Below are 18,317 nucleotides of genomic sequence, written 5' to 3' on the forward strand. Positions count from 1 at the left end.
ATCTTGAATCTATTATGCAAGCTAAAGGGAAAATTGAAGAAGATGTAGTTCATAGAATTAAGATAAGTTGGTTAAAATGGAGGAGTGCGTTAGGTGTATTGTGTGAACGTAGAATACCCTTAAAATTAAAAGGAAATTTTTATAAGACGGCTATAAGGCCAGCTATGCTTTATGGTTCAGAATGTTGGGCAACTAAGAAACAACATGTACAAAAAATGAAAGTTGCAGAGAGACATATGCTAATGTAGATGAGTGGTTTAACATTAAAAGATAAAGTAAGAAATGAGCATATACACAATAACTTAGGTATAGCACTGATAGAAAACTAGACAAGGAAGGGGCAACTTAGATGGTTTTGGCATTTGAAACGCAGGCCAAGTAGAGCACCTATGAGGAGGAGTGATTAAGTTAGTGTCTCTAGCATGAAAAGGGGTAGGGATAGGCCTAAAATAACTTGAATGAGGTAATGAGGAAGGATTTAATAGCCCTTAATCTAATAAAGGAAAAGGCTCTAGATCGGGTGAATTGGTGGGAAAGGATTCATGTAGTCGACTCCATATAGTGGGACTTAAGGCTTGTTGTTGTTGTTGTTGTATCCAAAAGCAATGAATGGTATGGATATTTTTGTCCATGAAGTTGGATCCTATGGGAATCCAAGATTATCTAGGCCCTAGGGAAGAGGCCTACATTGAATATCCAAGTTTTGATGGCATCTTGCATCCACAGGAACTCCAAGATGCCTGTGAAATAGGATCCCATCAGTTCTTAAATGCAGGCGACTATATTCCCAAGAATCAATACAAATGCTTTCTTCTTCAAACTCAACTTCTCTCTCTTATTGGAAATGAAAGGATTACATTGTTAATGAAAAATTTCAACCAAATGGTTAAGACAATATTTTTGAGATTTTATATAAATGCCCATGTTCATAATAAGTTCACAAGTAAGTGACAGCAAAGATCAATGTCACAATTGTCACAAGGTTAAGTATTTTATTAGTAATGGGGTTAACTATTAATTAATAACAGTAGGGAGATCATTCGTCAAATCATTATTCGTCCATGGCTCTGTAAATGTAATAGGCATTTTATTGTTATAAAAGGGTCAATCCAAAAGAGTAACAATCACTATGTTTGTTCTCCTTAGATTTGCCCAGCTCTCCTCTCTCTCCACTTTCTCTTCCCTTTCTTCTTCTTCTAACCTAAGCAACAATGATACTGGGAATCATTTTGTAGTTTCATTTACAAATAACTCACATTTCCAATCACATTCTTCATGAATTTCTCAAAAAAGTAATTGATATACCAAGATAACCATTGGTTTAATACCCTCCAGTAGCTTCATAAAAATGAATAGATTGAAATTTTAAAATCTTCAAGTTATGAGCCACAAGAATGAAAATAAAAAAATTGAACAAGTGAACACCCGCGCATCATGAAGAGAATACACAATACTAGCCACATATTATCATTTTGTAGTTTCATTTACAAATAACTCACGTTTCCAATCACATTCTTCATGCATTTCTCAAAAAAGTAATTGATATACCAAGATAACCATTGGTTTAATACCCTCCAGTAGCTTCATAAAAATGAATAAATTAAAATTTTAAAATCTTCAAGTTATGAGCCACAAGAATGGAAATAAAAAATTGAACAAGTGAACACCCACGTGTCATGAAGAGAATACACAATACTAGCCACATATTCAACAACTTCTTTATCTTCAATGATGATAATTAACCTTAGAAAGACCCAAAATGATGGCGATGCCAAGTGAATGTCAGTCATTCTCCCAGAGAATTACAAAAGACATTAAAGATGACAATTTTCTCCTCAAGTTGGCTTAGCAGAAAATCTTAAGAGACAATTTTGGGAAAATATGGATAGTATTATACAAGGCATACTAAGGACTGAGAAAATATTTATAGGAGGAGATCTGAATGGATACGTTGGAAGAGATAATAAAAATTATGAGAGAATACATAGAGGATATGGATATGAAGACAAAAATGAGCCTAGAGAGATGATCTTAGACTTTGCTATGTCATGATTTTAGTATAATGAATACTTGCTTTAAGAAGAGAGAAGAACACTTAATAACCTTTAAAAGTGGACAAAATAGAAGTCAAATAGAATTTTTTTTAACTAGGAGGGTAGATCATTTATCATGCAAGGATTGTAAAGTTATTCCAAGTGAAAGCCTAACCACACAATATAGAGTCTTAGTATTAGATATATGTATTAAAAATAGAAGAAAAAGGATAAAATAAACCAGTGTAAGAGAACTAGATGGTGGAACCTAAAAGGAGAAAATATAATAAAATTTAAAGATAAAATGATCAAAGATGGGGATTGGACCATAGACAATAGGATAGACACAAAAACTCTTTGGAACATATTAACTAGCTCTATTAAAAAGATAGCAAAAGAGATTTTAGGTGAATCAATGGGAAGATTCTCGAATAGCAAAGAGAGTTGGTGGTGCGATAAAGATGTACAAAAAATCATAAAGACAAAAAGAATTTCGTATAAAACTTAGCAAAAATGTAGAAACAAAGATAACTTTGAAAAATATAAAGAGGCAAAAACAGATGTAAAAAAGACCGTTAGTGAAGCTAACTACAGATCATTTAATAGTTTGTATGATAGATTAGGTACAAAAGAAGGGGAAAGAGATATATTTAAACTTGCTAAAGCTAAAGAAAGGAAGAGTAAGGACATAGGAAATGTAAAATGGATAAAAAGTGAGGATGATATTGTCTTGGTTAAGGACGAAAATATTAAAGAAAGATGGTGAAGTTACTTTAGTAAGTTGTTTAACGAAAACCAAATAGAAGGCTTAAACTTAGAATTGTCAAATGAGGAAAAGACTAAAAATATAAGATTTATTCGCAAAATTAGAGTTAACGAAGTTAAGTTTGCACTAAAAAATGAAAAATGGGAAAGCTATGAGACCAGATAACATCCCAATTGAAGTTTGGAAATGCTTGGGTAATAAAAGAATTATATGGTTAACTAATTTATTTAATACAATTGTAAAAACTAAGAAAATGCCAGATAAATGGAGGAAAAGCACTTTAATACCTATATACAAAAATAAAGGAGATATTCAAAATTGTAATAACTATCGTGGAATTAAACTTATGAGTTATACGATGAAACTATGGGAAAGGGTAGTTGAACAAAGATAAAGGTTAGAAATGAAGATCTCAGAAAATCAATTTGGTTCAATGCCTGGGAGATCTACCACAGAAGCTATTTATCTTTTAAGAAGATTAATAGAAAAGTTTAGGAAAAAGAAGAGAGACTTGCATATTATATTTATTGACCTTGAGAAAGCATATGATAGGATACCTAGGGAAGTTCTATGGTGGGTTTTAGAAAAAAAGGGTGTATGTTGTAGGTATACCAATGTCATTAAGGATATGTACAATGGAATAATGACTAGTGTAAGGACTATAGATGGAGAAACAAGAGAATTTCCAATTACCATAAGTGTACATCAAGGATCTGCTTTGAGTCCTTATCTTTTTGCTTTAGTGATGGACCAATTGACTAAGAGTATTCAAAAGGAGGTTCCATGGTGTATGTTGTTTGCAGATGATATTGTATTAATTGACGAAACTAGGGACGGAGTAGGGGCTGAGTTAGAATTATAGAAAGAAGCTTTGGAATATAGAGGCCTTAGGATAACTAGAAATAAAACAGAATATATGAAATGTAATTTTAGTATTGATAGGAGGAATACTGGAGACAAAATTAAACTTGATGATGAAAAAATAAATAGCACTTGTAGATTTCAATACCTTGGATCTATTATGCAAGCTGAAGGAGAAATTGAAGATGATATAATGCATAGAGTTAAAGCAGGTTGGGTAAAATGGAGAAGTGCTTCAAGTGTGCTATGTGATCGTAGAATACCCTTAAAATTGAAAGGGAAGTTTTATAGGACAGCTATAAGACCAGCTATGCTATATGGATTGGAATGTTGAGCGACGAAGAAACATAATATCCAAAAAGTAAAAGTTGCCGAGATGAGAATGCTTAGATGAATGAGTGGTATAACATTGAAAGATAAATTAAGGAATGAACATATTCGTGGTAAGTTAGGTGTAGTTCCTATAGAAGATAAGATAAAGGAGGGACGACTCAGATGGTATGGACACTTGCAACGTAGGCCACATAGTGCACCTGTGAGGAAGAGTAACTTAGTTACTGTGAGGGGTAGTAGAAGGGGTAGGGGTAGACCTAAAATAACTTGGGAGGAGATAATGAGTAAGGATTTAATATCCTTAAATTTATCAAAAGAAATGGTCCATGATCACATAAATTGGCAGAAAAGGATTCATATAGCCGACCTCACTTAGTGAGACTAAGGCTTGGTTTTGTTGTTGTTGTTGTTATTATTAAAGATGACAATTTTGACAGCACTCATATACATGCACGTGTGGACAGTCAGGTTACAGAGTGAAAGAAAGGATTCAATAAGAAAAGATGAAAAGCTTCATTCACTATGCCAAGCACAAAGTGATCTGTTCTTGCAGGTCCAAGTTATAGGTGCAAATATATATAAATATATCTATATATATATATATATATATATATATATATGGAAAGAGAGAGAGAGACCACCATCTTTTATGTTCCTAGAACCCATTAAATTCTGCAATAAAAAGCTGTGTATATGTGTGCTTTATGTATCTACAAACATGCACGCACATGCACCCCCCCCCCCAAAAAAAATATATATATATGTAAATAGAGAGAGACACAAAATTATAAGTAAACAGAAGCTCATACTTACAAACAACAATAGATAAGTCAGTCAAGAATTTCCTTGGTCCAGTATCAAAGATAAAAAATAATGGTGCCATAATCTAGTGACCATACAAATACCATAGAAATCTAATGAAATAATACACCGCCACTTACGGATTCAAATGAGCATTCAGGCTGGGATAAGGCAACAGAAACAGCTTCTAATATATTTCCAAGAAGGCAGGCATAACCAGGGAATTTGGGTGCCATATCATTAGGTAAAACATTGGTGTGATTCCGGGCACACAATGCCATTTGATGAATATAATGTTGACTTAGTCCCTGGGTTGCAAAAACCTGGTTAACAGAAAAAATTATTTGGCTTATTTTCATTGCATAGTAAAAAATCTTCACGATAAAACCTACAAAACCAAAATTTTAGTTGATGCCTATTAAAGCAATTTAAGCCACCATTATGTGGCCTACTCAGGTACTCTAATTTCTCCCCTAATCTCAATCCATAGTATAACATAATTACCTCTTTTAAATAAGGAAAAAACTGCCATAAGAAAGGAACTGTAAGAATCTGGGATGAGAAACTCCATCGCAAATCAATACTTGGGCAAATACATGGCTTCTGACCAACATGGCAAATAAGAAGTGCAAGCACACGCTCCAGAGAAGAATCTTTCACAATGGATTGATAAGTCTTCACACTTCCCTGCACAAGTTCAAGCAAATGATTAGACAGTTTCATCATTCGCATGAAAACAGCCATCAACACCAGGCCACAAGTTTTGAGTGCAACATCTTTGTGTGGCACATGGGGAAAAACTATACTGAAGGAAGTTAGGATAGAACTAGTTAAAAGCAAATGACCAAATGTGCAGCACGGGGTACACATGAATGATAAGACAGTGAATGTCCAAAAGAAATAAATGCAGCACCCAGCACACAAGGATTCCACACCACATTGAGGGTTTGAGGAGGGATGTACACAGCCATATCTCCATACTTGGAGAAGCTGTTGACTGGAATGTGTGACCTTCAGGTTTGCATGAAACATCCTTGCGCCATTGGACAGAATGAATATTCATAAATATAAAAAAGAGAACACTTGTAAATGGGACCATAAATCGACATTAAAGAATTCCATGCACAAGTTAAGTCCTGATAATTTGAACCCAAAAGCATATCACACGCAACAATCTTTGATATTTCAGCCAGTGAATCAAGGAAAAAAAATGGAGAAAAAACATGTAAATTGCCTTTAAACCCAAATCATTGCGCAAACTCATGAACTTTATATCATAGACAAAATCACAGAGCAGCAAAGTAGCAAACATTCTTCTTCATGAATAAAAACTTATTAAAAAAACAAAAGTCATCAAGCCCAAATAGGTTAGATTAAGAACAGAAAACTATTCTGTATATAATATAGTTATTCTTAAATCGAGTATAATATAGGTATTCTGAAATTGAGTTGAATCCTGACAAATTCATGATATCATCACATCTCTGAGTCTAGAATAAGAAAGAGAACAAGATTGAACTTCACATGACTAGGGGAACATCCCAAAATAAAGCTACAGTGCACACAGCTTTGCAATATCCTTCATTTCCAATTTGTAGGCAGCACTAAAAAGTCATACAATGGCTTACCATCCAAAAGTTACATAAACTTCTCAGTAGTGCAAAGATGCTCAAAAATCCATTTTTCACTTTCAACTCTATATAGAACCTTAATTTCTATTAAATCATAAACCATTAGTTTAAAGACACTAACGCATAGTTACCATATACTGCTAACAGTGTAGCAAAATAAAAATTGGTACAAATGTTATTTTCATTTTAGAATGCGAATTCTAGCCATCCAAAAATTCTTTTTAAGAGACAAAAAGCACAAATTAAATTAGAATAGAGAACAAGCAGTCCTCCTGAAACTGAAAGTAAAGCCAAAACAATATAAAATAACAAAGCCCACCTGTCATATGGCATGTCAATATGCCACACCCCAGAAACAAACCAAAGGCAGAACACCATAAGGAATCCAAAAGAAAAGAACCCTACTCCACACCAAATCTGGTTGCCTCACCCTATCCATAAAAATTTAGAGTTAAGCCCCAAACAAGTACTCCACACAACAGCAAAGTAGCACATATCCAAGGATCTTTTACCTCCTTACACTCCTCAACTCTTGTATATTTGAAAGAAGCCTTCTAAAGAGGAAGGGAACGCCCAGTTTTTCCCAAACACACCAAAAAAGCGGCTCCAAATTCCCCAACAAAGGACAATGCAAATATAACAGAAAGATAACAATAGAGACAAATTGCATTAAGAATCAAAACAATGTACAAAGGATGAGGACAAGATGTTCTCTAGATACAATGATCTGCAACCAGAAAGATTACAATAGAGCTTCTTTCCAATCCCTTCGAAGATCAAACAGCAATAAACCCCAAAAAATAAACCAAAAGAATAAACCCAAAACGAAGCCAAGAAGACCACTCTATTCCATAAGACTCCAGGGCAAGTTGTGTGGCCCTTAAAGATTCTCACATACCTCTCAATCCAAAGAGTACATAAGATAGCGAATACTGCTGCACTCCATGATACAGCACATTCTACTTGATCCAAAACCGTGATGCCACAACAAGAGATCTCCCACATTTCATGGCACCACCCAAGCTTTGCTAAAGTAAGAGAAAAGAGCATTCGAAAGGTGTGATGCCACCTTACAGTGCAGAAAAAGGAGGGCGTTCGTTGTTTTGAACTCATGGAACATCAAGCAAGTGTTGAGAGACATATAAGGCCTTCTTATCTGTAACATATCATGCATATTAATCCTATTCAGAGTCACAGTCCAGATAAAGGTCCAAATTTTCCAAGGACTTTTATCCTTCCAAATGATGTGGCTCCAAGGAAAAACTTTGGGAGAAAGGTTTTTAAGAGATGTGAGGAAAACGATTTTGAAGAGAAAGGCCCCAAAGGATCATGCTCCCAAACTCTCTCATCCTCCCTATTGGTCGCAACAAACCAGTCCAACAAAGAAAACACAGTGGTGAGCACATCCACCTCTCTTCCATTGAGATTCCTGAAAAAATGGAAGTCCCACCCAAATGAACTGGCTGTTAGGTGCATTACAGAGAGAACAAAGCTCAAACAAATGATGAACTTTCAGCTCCAAAGAAACCTCACTGGTCACCACCCAAATATCCTCCCATTGTGAACCCAATTTCCATTTCTCACTTTGAAGTGGCTGAGAGGAAAAAACTAACATGCATGAGAAATGATGCTACTTCCTCTTGTCTGTTATATATATATATATATATATATATATATATAACAAAAGAAGATGAATTCATTTTCAAATAGAAAGAATACACAAAGACAGGAAAAAGAAATGCTCCTAAGTCCTAAACAAAAGGAAGAAAACAACAGAAAAAAATAATAATAAATAATTTTTTAAAAATAAACAGAGAGAGAGAGAGAGAGAGAGAGAGAGAAAACAGCCATAAGACTAATAAAGCTAGCCAATCCTGTGGAATATCAGAAAACCTTACTCCTTCAAAACAACCAGCAACAGCAGAACAAAGAGACGCTAAGTAATGGATCTTCTCCCGTCACAAAGAGGAATTCAGCTTTTTCTCCATAAAAATTTAAGCATTATGTTCGAACCACAAACCCCACAAAACTGCCAAAACCGCACACCTCCACAAAACAGTTGCTTCTTTTCCTTCTTCCAAAATCAGACAAATAGATGTCCGATGATTCCTCCGACTCCAGATAAATCCAACTCTTTCACGGAAGACCAAAAAGCTTAATCATGGATTTGGGTCTACAAACAACCTCCCAACTTACTAAACAATCTTTCTCGTTCTCCCCATAACATGACCTGCCCAAAGAAATTCACGCAGCAACCTCTCTAAAGCCCTAGCAACTTTTGAGGGTACTCTAAGAAGAGAAAAGGAAATAAATAGGGATGTTGGAAAAAGAGGCACTAATGAGTGTGAAACAACCCCCAAGAGAAAAATACACCCTTTTCTAACCCTCCGATCACCTACCCACCTTCTCAATCATAGGGTTTCCAAAAGGCCATGGAGTTTGGATTGTCCCCAAGTGGGAGAATAAGATAAGAAAGCAGCCACTCAAGGGGAATACACTCCACCAATGATTTAAAATTCAAAGTCCGTAACACCCAAATTGATATAAGCTACTCCTCTCTTGGACAAGTTGATCTTTAAACCCAATAAAGTCTCCAAAGAATTTAAGCAAGACAATGGCTTTATGGAATTTCACAACATAGCCCACAAGAAACATGTTATCATCAGCAAACTAAAGCTGAGACACCTCCACTTCATCCCTCCCCACGTGAAGGCCTCTTAACCCCCAAGCACTAACGTTTATGAGCAACTACTCAAGGTATTCACAGCTAAAGTGAACAACTCCTGTCTTAATGTGTCCTTCAACTCCAGTTTGTCTAAATCTTTCAAGCAACACAAGATTTTTGACCGACTCTTAGTATCGTGTAGAGAAGATGATTGATTCTGTTCCTATGCTATTCGGTTCAATTTTCAGCGACATTTCTCTTAGAGTTGCACTTGGTTGACAGGAACTGAGATCCTTCATTCTTCCTTAACTCTCTGAATCACTACACGTTCTCTTTGCAGTTCAAAAATCATTCCTTACATCGGTTTATATGGTTGACTTATTTATGTCATCTTCAAAAAAAAAAATTGATGCTCTGCCTCTCTTCTGTTCTCGTCAGAGTCTCTGTTCTGTATTAACACTCCCCTTCTCTGTTCTGTCCTTTTCTTCTCCTCTTCCTCCTCCTTCTTCTACATTCTTCCTTCTCGTCTTTCCTCTCTCTCTATTTCCCTTTCAGCATTCTCTCTCTGATTTTTCTCTATTCTGATATTTCAGTTATTAAAAAAAAAAAAAAACCAAAACTCTCTTGTTTTCTCTCTTCCATCTTCTTTTGGTGAAATTAGGAATAACGTTTGGAAAAAGCATATCCGCAAGAACGAAGCTCAAGAGTTCGCCATGTTCATGGAGGACGATAATCCCAAAGGTTCCTGCAGTTTTTTGAGAAAGTTTGAAGATTAACTTAGAGTGGTTGATATATGCTCAAGAATGGGGGGTTCTATTTTCTTTTTCATAGAATCCAAGACTTTTGAATTCTCAGTTGAGGAGGGTGGTTCTTATTTTATGTTACGCATTTTTGAGCGAAATCGATACTCTCTCCGATCAGTTTGCATGGGCAAAGAGAGTGCCAAACGTTTGCTAGATAGTGTGGAGGAGTGAATGTCCAATGTAATTCCTGGTAATTTTGCACAAACATTCAAAGATGGTGAGAAAGTATTTATTTTGCAGTTGGGATCCAATGCACATGGTTGTTTTTTAATGATCTTGGAACTTATCCATGGCCGTCGAAAAGGATTTCTAGTGGTGCCAGAAGGAGAACTGGGCAGTGGGTGGGGAGGGTTTGGATTTCATCTTCGGAAAGCTATTGCTCCTGAGACGTTAGCCACCAAACAGTCCTTAGCCAGCAAAAAGACATCCAAAACTTTTCTGTTGGCAGCGGTGGAGGGGGGTCGGAGAGACGATGGTGGTAGCAAGAAAGGAAAGCAATTAATGCCATATTCTCAAAATTCAAAATTGAGAAATTATAGCCACGATATACGTGATTTGAGTACTAGGAAGGAACAAGCAAAATCAAAGGCTAATGTTTCAGTGGCACTTATTGAGAACGTTAGTGGTAAACACAAATGTATCTCTGAATATAAGCTTCAGATTACATAGTGGGCCGGATGGAGAATGGGAGGTAATATGGTCCAAATTTACTCAAGCTCAGGAAATGGGTTGTACAGAGAAGATCAAGGAAAACAATAAAAGTTTTAAGCCCAAAGCTCCCTTCAAGCCAAAGCCCATACCCAAGCCCAAGCCCATCTCAGTATGGCGGCCCAAACCAACACAAGCCCTTCAAAACAATATGACCCAGACTCCAAAATCGTCATCTTCAGCCTTGGGGAGTTTAGGGAGAAGGGACAATGCTGTGGTTTTCGATTCGAAGCAATCTGAAGTTGATCACCGAAGTGCGTCGATGCTAGCTCAGTCGATGAAATCTTCCAATGACATCGGGACTGACAATATCGGCATCGATGAGCCCGATAATGAGCTCTTAGGCTTCAACGAGATCGATAAGGAGCACTTAGGCTATGATGAGGCAGATAAAGAGTCCCTCGACACGATGAGTCAGCAAACACAGCCGATGGTGAGGAAAACTTGCAGCGAGACATCCAGTTGATTCTTCAAGAACATTATGCAAATATTTTCAAGAAGTGGGGAAATTCTAAGCAGTGGGTGCTTGAGCTGCAAGATGGAAGAAGATTTGCGGTTCCAATTCAAATTTCTTTGCCACCTGATGAAGTCATAGAGGGTTTGGAGGAGCAAAACCAAGTGTCGTTGGTTCCGTTGAAGTCTGTAGATATTTTGGAGGATTGGGCCTCGAACAATGACACAAAGGTTGCTGAGCTACCTAACGAGAGGGGTTTGTCACCTTTAGCAGTGGAACCACTAGCCTATTCTTTACCCTTGACCATGGAAGGACAGGAAGTTGTGGATGTGGAGAGTCTAGTGAGGGAAGTACCTTATTGCGAGTGGTTCCAAAGAAGATTTAAAGGGTTTGAAAAATTTCTGGGCAAGTCCTTACAAGGTTTGGAAAATCACGTAAACACTTTTTGCTGACGGTTGAACCGTAGGGCTACTTTGGGAAAAAATGCACGTGACTTGAAGAGAATTGGTGCGAAAGGTTTAAGAGAACTGAAAGGTTTATTCAGTTCAATTAATTATGGTTCTACTTCATCTAGGCGCAGTGAAATTAATAGGGAGCGGGCTCTCTTTGTTTCTAAATGAATCTGAAAATACTTTCTTGGAATGTCAGAGGATTGAATGAGGTTGAGAAGAGGCTTTAGATTCGTAATTTGTTGCGTACATGGAAACCTGATATTGTATGTTTGTAAGAGACTAAACTTGAATGGATTACTAGAGGAACTGTTCGAAGTATATGGAGTTGTCCTTATGTAGACTGGTTGTATTTGGGTCCAAAAGGTGCTTCTGGAGGTATTGTTCTGATGTGGGATCGAAGGGTAGTGGAAAAGGTGGAGGAAGCAGTGGGGTATTTTTCTGTTTCATAAAAATTTAAAAATGTTGGTGATCAATTTGAGTGAGCTTTCACAGGTGTTTATGGGCCAAATTTGAAGAAGAGGCGTAGGAAAATGTGGGAGGAGCAGGCAAGGCTGATTAGTTGGTGGGATTCGCCATGGTGCCTAGGAGGTGATTTTAATATTATTCGCTTCCCATAAAAAAGACTAGGGGCTCTAAGTTATACTCGGGCTATGCATGAATTTTCGGATTTTATCTCTTTTCATGGGCTGATGGATATATCTATGGAAGGAGGCCTTTACACCTGGTCCAATTCTTCCTCCGCTTCTAGAATAGATTGGTTTCTTTTCTCTCCGTTCCTGGCGGATCACTTCACTCAATTTTCACAGAGAAGGCTATCCAAAATACTTTCTGATCACTACCCAATTCTGTTGGAGGGGCAGAGTCATCGGAGAGGTAGAACTCCTTTTCGCTTTGAAAATATGTGGTTGAGGGTGGAGAACTTTGTTGATAAAGTGAAGGAGAGGTGGGCATCCTATTCATTCCAAGGAAATCCTAGTTTCATACTAGCTAAGAAATTGGCAGCATTGAAGTTGGATTTAAAAAAGTGGAACGAGGAGGAATTTGGGAATGTCACTGTTAAGATACAGCAACTTCGGAACAAATTGAATTACTTGGATGTTCGAGAGGAAACTCACCCTTTAACAGCTGAGGAAAAGTTAAAACAAGCTACTCTCCGCAACAATATTGAAAAGCTCACTCTTTTAGAAGAGATTAGTTGGAGGCAGAAGTCTACGGTGTTACATTTGAAGGAGGGGGATGCAAATACCAAATTTTTCCATAGAATGGCTAATTCTAATAGAAGAAATAATGGTATTGAGAGCCTTGTGGTTGATGGTGCCTTGTCTTCCGATCAAGGTATGATTGCTGATTACATCACTCAATTTTTCATGAATTTATACTTTGACCAACAAGTTAGTCGATCATTCCCAGAAATCTTAGTATTTCCAAAAACATCCAGTGATAATGCAGATTGGCTAGATAGACCATTAATTTTTTATGTCATACAAAATTTTAATGGTGATAAATCGCCTAGACCAAATGGATTTACATTGGCTTTCTTCCAAGCTTGCTGGGGAATTCTCAAACCTGACCTTATGGCCGTGTTCCATCATTTTTTTGCTAAAGGCCAATTTGAGAAAAGCCTGAATGCTACTTTCATGACTCTCTTTCCTAAAAAAATGAAGCAATTGAAGTAAAGGATTTTCACCCTATTAGTCTTGTTGGGGGGGTTTATAAGATCATTGCTAAGGTTTTAGCCACCAGACTTCGCACGGTTATGAAAGATATAATTTCAACTTCACAGAATGCTTTTGTGAGGAACAGGCAGATTCTTGACCCTGTACTTATTGCTAATGAATGCCATGATAGTAGATTGAAAACTAGGGTGCCAGGGCTACTTTGCAAAGTAGATGTTGAGAAGGCTTTTGATCATGTAAATTGGGGTTTTCTTATAAAGTAACTAGAACAGGATGGGTTCTCTGCCAAATGGAGGCAGTGGATTTTCTTTTGTATATCTACAGTTCGTTTCTCCATTCTGATAAATGGCACTCCTTGTGGGTTTTTCGAGAGCTCTAGGGGGTTAAGACAAGGTGACCCATTGTCTCCTTTGTTGTTTGTCTTGGTTATGGAAGCCCTGGGGAGAATGTTGGATAAAGCTGTCCATGATGGTCACATGTCAAGCTTTGGTGTGGGGCGTATAGAGGGAAGAGCTTCGGTGGTGTCTCATCTTCTCTTTGCAGACAATACTCTAATTTTTTGTGACGCTGATCTGGATCAGATTTTGTTTCTCCGTGTGATTCTTATGTGTTTGAGGCGGTCTCTGGTTTAAAGATAAATTTGGGCAAATCAGAGTTGGTTCCTGCCGGTACAGTGTTTAATTTTGATTTATTCTTGCACGTCCTTGGCTGTAAACAAGGTAATCTTCCTATGAAATATTTGGGTCTTCCTTTGGGAGCCAAATTCAAGGATAAGATAATATGGAATCCAATTTTGGAGGAGATAGAACGAAGGTTAGCAGGGTGGAAACGTTTGTACTTATCTAAGGGAGGTAGAGTTACGTTAATTGAAAGCACTCTATCTGATTTACCCACTTACTTTCTATCTTTATTTCCTATTCCAGCTGCTGTGGCTAACCGTATTGAGAAACTTCAAAGGAATTTTTTATTGGGTGGCATTGGTGATGAACCAAAATTCCATTTGGTTAAATGGGATACTGTTTGCTCTCCCATTTCTTCGGGTGGTTTGGGGATAAGGAAGGTAAGACAGTTTAATGAAGCTTCGCTTGGGAAGTGGTTTTGGAGATTTGGGATGGAGAAGGCTGCTTTTTGGAGGTAAGTGATAGAGGTGAAATATGGCTGTGAATGGAGTGGTTGGTGTACTAGGCTTGTTAATGGTCCACATGGTGTTGGCTTTAGGAAAAAATTAGTCAGGGATGGCCTTCTTTTTCTGGCCACGTTCTATACGATATTGGAAATGGGTCTAAGGTGAAATTTTGGCAAGACCATTGGTGTGGTGAGACGTCTCTTGCAGTCAGCTATCCTGATTTGTATAGATTTTGCCGAGATAAAGAAGCTAGCGTGGCTGAGCTTATGAAGTTTGATAATGGAGTCTTGTTTTGGGATGTAAGTTTCTTTAGAGGTATGCATCTTCAGGAATTAGAAGCCTTGACTGGTTTTATGGATACCATATATGGTGCATCGGTGAAGGGATTCGGTGAGTATAAGATGTGCTGGAAATCTGATAGAGAGAAGGGCTTCTTGGTTAAGGGTTATTATGGTATTTTAATGGGCTCCAAAGATTGTGGCTATCCTTGGAAAAGTATTTGGAAACAGAAAATTCCATCTAGAGTAGCTTTTTTCGTTTGGACTGCTGCTTTAGGGAAATGCTTAACGACTGACAATTTACGAAAAGAAAGGTTTGGATATTGGATTGGTGCTACGTGTGCAAGTGTAATAATGAGACGGTTGATCATCTTTTTATTCATTTTCCGGTTGCAATGGACTTGTGGGTTATGGTGTTGGGTTTGTTTGGAGTGAGCTGGGTTATGCCGCAATCTGTAGTGGGACTTCTAGCATGTTGGCAAGGCAGATTTGGTCGTTATCGAAATGGGTTTATTTGGTTGATAGTTCCTCATTGTTTATTGTGGTGTCTTTGGAGGGAGAGAAATAGTAGGTGTTTTGAAGATAAGGAAAGATCCATTTCAGACCTGAAGCTATTTTTCTTTACAACTTTGATGGATTGGTTGGCTGCTTTGTGAAACCAATCATTTTCTTCTGTTTTTGAGTTACTAGATTCTTGTAATTTCTGTTTTTGCGAAACCTATCATTTTTGCGACTATATCCCCCAAAACCACTGAAGTCTCTTTGCTAGGACCTTGGAGAGAATTTTGTACAAACTAGACAAGACTTATAAGTCTTAAGTCATTCAATCTCAAGAATCTCTACTTTTTTTGGGGTTTAGGTAAAATGGTACAATTCGCACTATAGCTCACCAGTCACCACCCTATTAGGATGAAACTTCTCAAAAAACTTCAAGGAATCTTCTTGCGAGGCCACCTAGTTCTCCATAAAGAAAGACATCACGAAACCATCAAGATTGAGAGCCTTATCCCTACTCAACTTGAACAATGCTTTTTATTTCCTCCTCAAAAGGTCTCTCAAGCCACTGAGTTGAACTTGCCTCAAAGGGGCTCCAATCGAGACCCTCCACAATTAATCTATTCGAGGACTCCCCACTAACATTTGTTTGTAAAAGTTAGTAATCACAGCCCCAACCTGAGAGTGGCCCCCTCACCACATGAATCTAACTCCAACCACTTGATATAGCCTTTTCTCCTCCCAAATGCCACCGAAAAAAGCCAGAGTTGCAACCCCCCTACTTTGAACCACTTCACCCTTGCTTTCTATCGCCAACTCATATCCTCCCTTGATAAGAGCACCACCAACTCATTACATCGAGTGGACCACCTAGCCCTAGCCTCCTCATCTAACAAACCACTCTCCTCAAGAATATCCAGCACAATAATTTATAAGATGATGTTGTTTTTCTTTCTCTTTTTTTTTATAACAAAAGAAGATATCATTAATAGATAAAGAATTTACAAGAGAGAGAGTGAGATATCTCCCAAGACAAACTGAGACACTCCAAAACTAAACAAATAAAAATACCAAAGAAAAAGAGATTATCAAGTCAGCGTGTTCCTCCAATCTCTTCGAAACTCCATAACAGTGAGGCCAAGTACTTAATTTTTTCCCAAACCAGCATCTGGTTTAGTTTTTTCCCAGAAAATATCTCTGAGTATTACGTTCCATCCATAAACCCCATAATACCGTGGAAAAACCACACTTCCATAAAGTTTCCGTAACCTTTCTACCAAAGCCTGAGAAGGATATTTCTAAAAAATCTTCCACCAAAGGAGGACAAACCCAGCTTTCTCCCATAATGCCAAAAATCATATCCTATATACCCCAAGCAAATTCACATTGCAAAAGAAGGTGAGAAGTTGTCTCAAAGTTCTCGTAACAGAGCACACAGACATCGGGAGAGAGAGCCTTCATAGGTTTTCTAATTGCAACAAGTTATTAGTATTTATCTTATTAAGCACAATCAACAAAGTGAAAGCCTTTATTTTTTTAAGGGGAACCTCAGCCTTTCAAAAAGTAGAGTAGAGTGGGAAAGAAGAGTTGGAACAAATCAAAAATTCAAAAAAAATATTTGCAAGAAAACACTCCTGACTGGTCTAAATACCAAGAACGAACATCCCTCCCTGAAGAAAGGTTACTCCAATTCAATAAAGATAATAAAGATGACAATTCCACCATCTCCCTATTGTTGAGAGGTCTCCTAAAGTGGAGATTCCAGGAAACCAAAGGACGGCTCAAGTCACCGAAAATAAAAAACAGAAATGGCTTTATTTTGCTCAGAACTTAGATGAAAGAGATGAGGGAAAGAAGTGGAAAATGGTATGTTTTCCAGCCAAGGGCCTTTACCGTTGAGAAGATGTTTTTGTCTCTAACATTTACAAAGATCTCTTTATTCCTCTCTTTCAATTTCACCTTGACATACTTCAGCTTTTTCATAAAAGTATAATTCTATTTTCAGTCATTATTAATCTGTTTCACAAAAGAAAATCTCTTCTAGATTTAGAAACATCTCAACATCCTCACTGAAATATGCAAGTGCAATTACACAATTTTCACCAATAAATCAACAAGTATATCCCTAATGTTCCACATTTTTTAGCAAGTGTTGTACCACAATCTTGTTCCATGAACCGGAATGTTGCACATTCTATGTAAGATAACACTAACACGATGTTTGGTAAGGAAGAATGGAATGGAATTTAGTCATTTGATTTCTATATATTCATCATACAATCTCATATTCCATTCTACTCCCAACCCATTCCATTACAACATATCAAGCATTATGAAACTGCAGAAAATGTGTGCCCATTGCCCATGAGAAAAAGAAAACAAAAATGCTGAAAAGATATAGCAGGTATGAAGTAAAAGGTATTGAGAAGCAAAAATTATGAAATGGACATTAGTACGGGATGAATACCTTGGCTGTAAGAACAATATCTCTCAACAGAGAAAACACATTTCTTTGCAAGAGATAGCCAACTATCTTACAAACCCATGGAAGTTTGGAATCTACCAACAAGACTACTGCCTCAAGCAAGATGACTGTTGGTGTGTTGGATTGGTCAAATGTCATCAGAAGTTGATCCTTCAACTTATCTCTGTCCAAGGAAACGGAATAGACAAATTCTGTCATTAAAAATTAAAACCTAAACAAAGAAAACATGAAGAATACACCCAAAAATATAACAAAGAAAATGTTTGCAACCCCACCCCCCCCCCCCCAAAAAAAAAGTTTTTCCTCCAAGAGAAAACAAAATGAAAAATGGAAAACAATAACATAAAAACCTCCTATCTTAACAAGTGGCAGTCAGTGGCAAATGGAAAAGAGAATGGTTCAGTTGAAGGTTCAGAATAAAAATGATCTACAATTTTCCTGATTTTTTAGGGAATCCAGAAACATATAGGCCTAGAAACTGCCAATGATACAAGGACACCAGCCAAAAACTTATATCAAGGGAGTCGCCCAGGATAAGCCAGGCATTGAAAGGAGTAATTTGTAAGTATCTGGAACATTGACACAAAATGTGCTCAAAATCAACAATCCTACCAAATCCCAGCATAGCAGCTACCTCTACCAACCACGTCAAATTTCACCAATGCCGGTCTATAATAGTATCTATGTCTCTATCTTAGCATAGAAGACCTCACTAATTGCATGGCTAGTCACAAGCCATTCCTCACCAAC

The 18,317-nt window shown here is 37.3% G+C and overlaps 1 protein-coding gene across 3 annotated transcripts in view; it reads right to left on the reverse strand.

The window, feature by feature from the left end:
- The window catches only part of LOC131151708 (E3 ubiquitin-protein ligase UPL6), a 76,628-nt gene that overhangs the window by 50,310 nt on the left and 8,001 nt on the right, over positions 1-18,317 (reverse strand). For all 3 annotated transcript variants that reach the window (XM_058103086.1, XM_058103087.1, XM_058103088.1), the window contains exons 5-7: positions 17,550-17,730; positions 5,299-5,481; positions 4,935-5,117 (exon numbers count right to left, since the gene is read on the reverse strand). In XM_058103086.1, coding sequence (XP_057959069.1) covers positions 4,935-5,117; positions 5,299-5,481; positions 17,550-17,730 — 547 coding nt within the window. The remainder of the gene's footprint in view (positions 1-4,934; positions 5,118-5,298; positions 5,482-17,549; positions 17,731-18,317) is intronic.

Source organism: Malania oleifera, chromosome 3, assembly GCF_029873635.1.
Source record: "Malania oleifera isolate guangnan ecotype guangnan chromosome 3, ASM2987363v1, whole genome shotgun sequence".
In the NCBI taxonomy this organism is placed as follows: Eukaryota; Viridiplantae; Streptophyta; class Magnoliopsida; order Santalales; family Ximeniaceae; genus Malania; species Malania oleifera.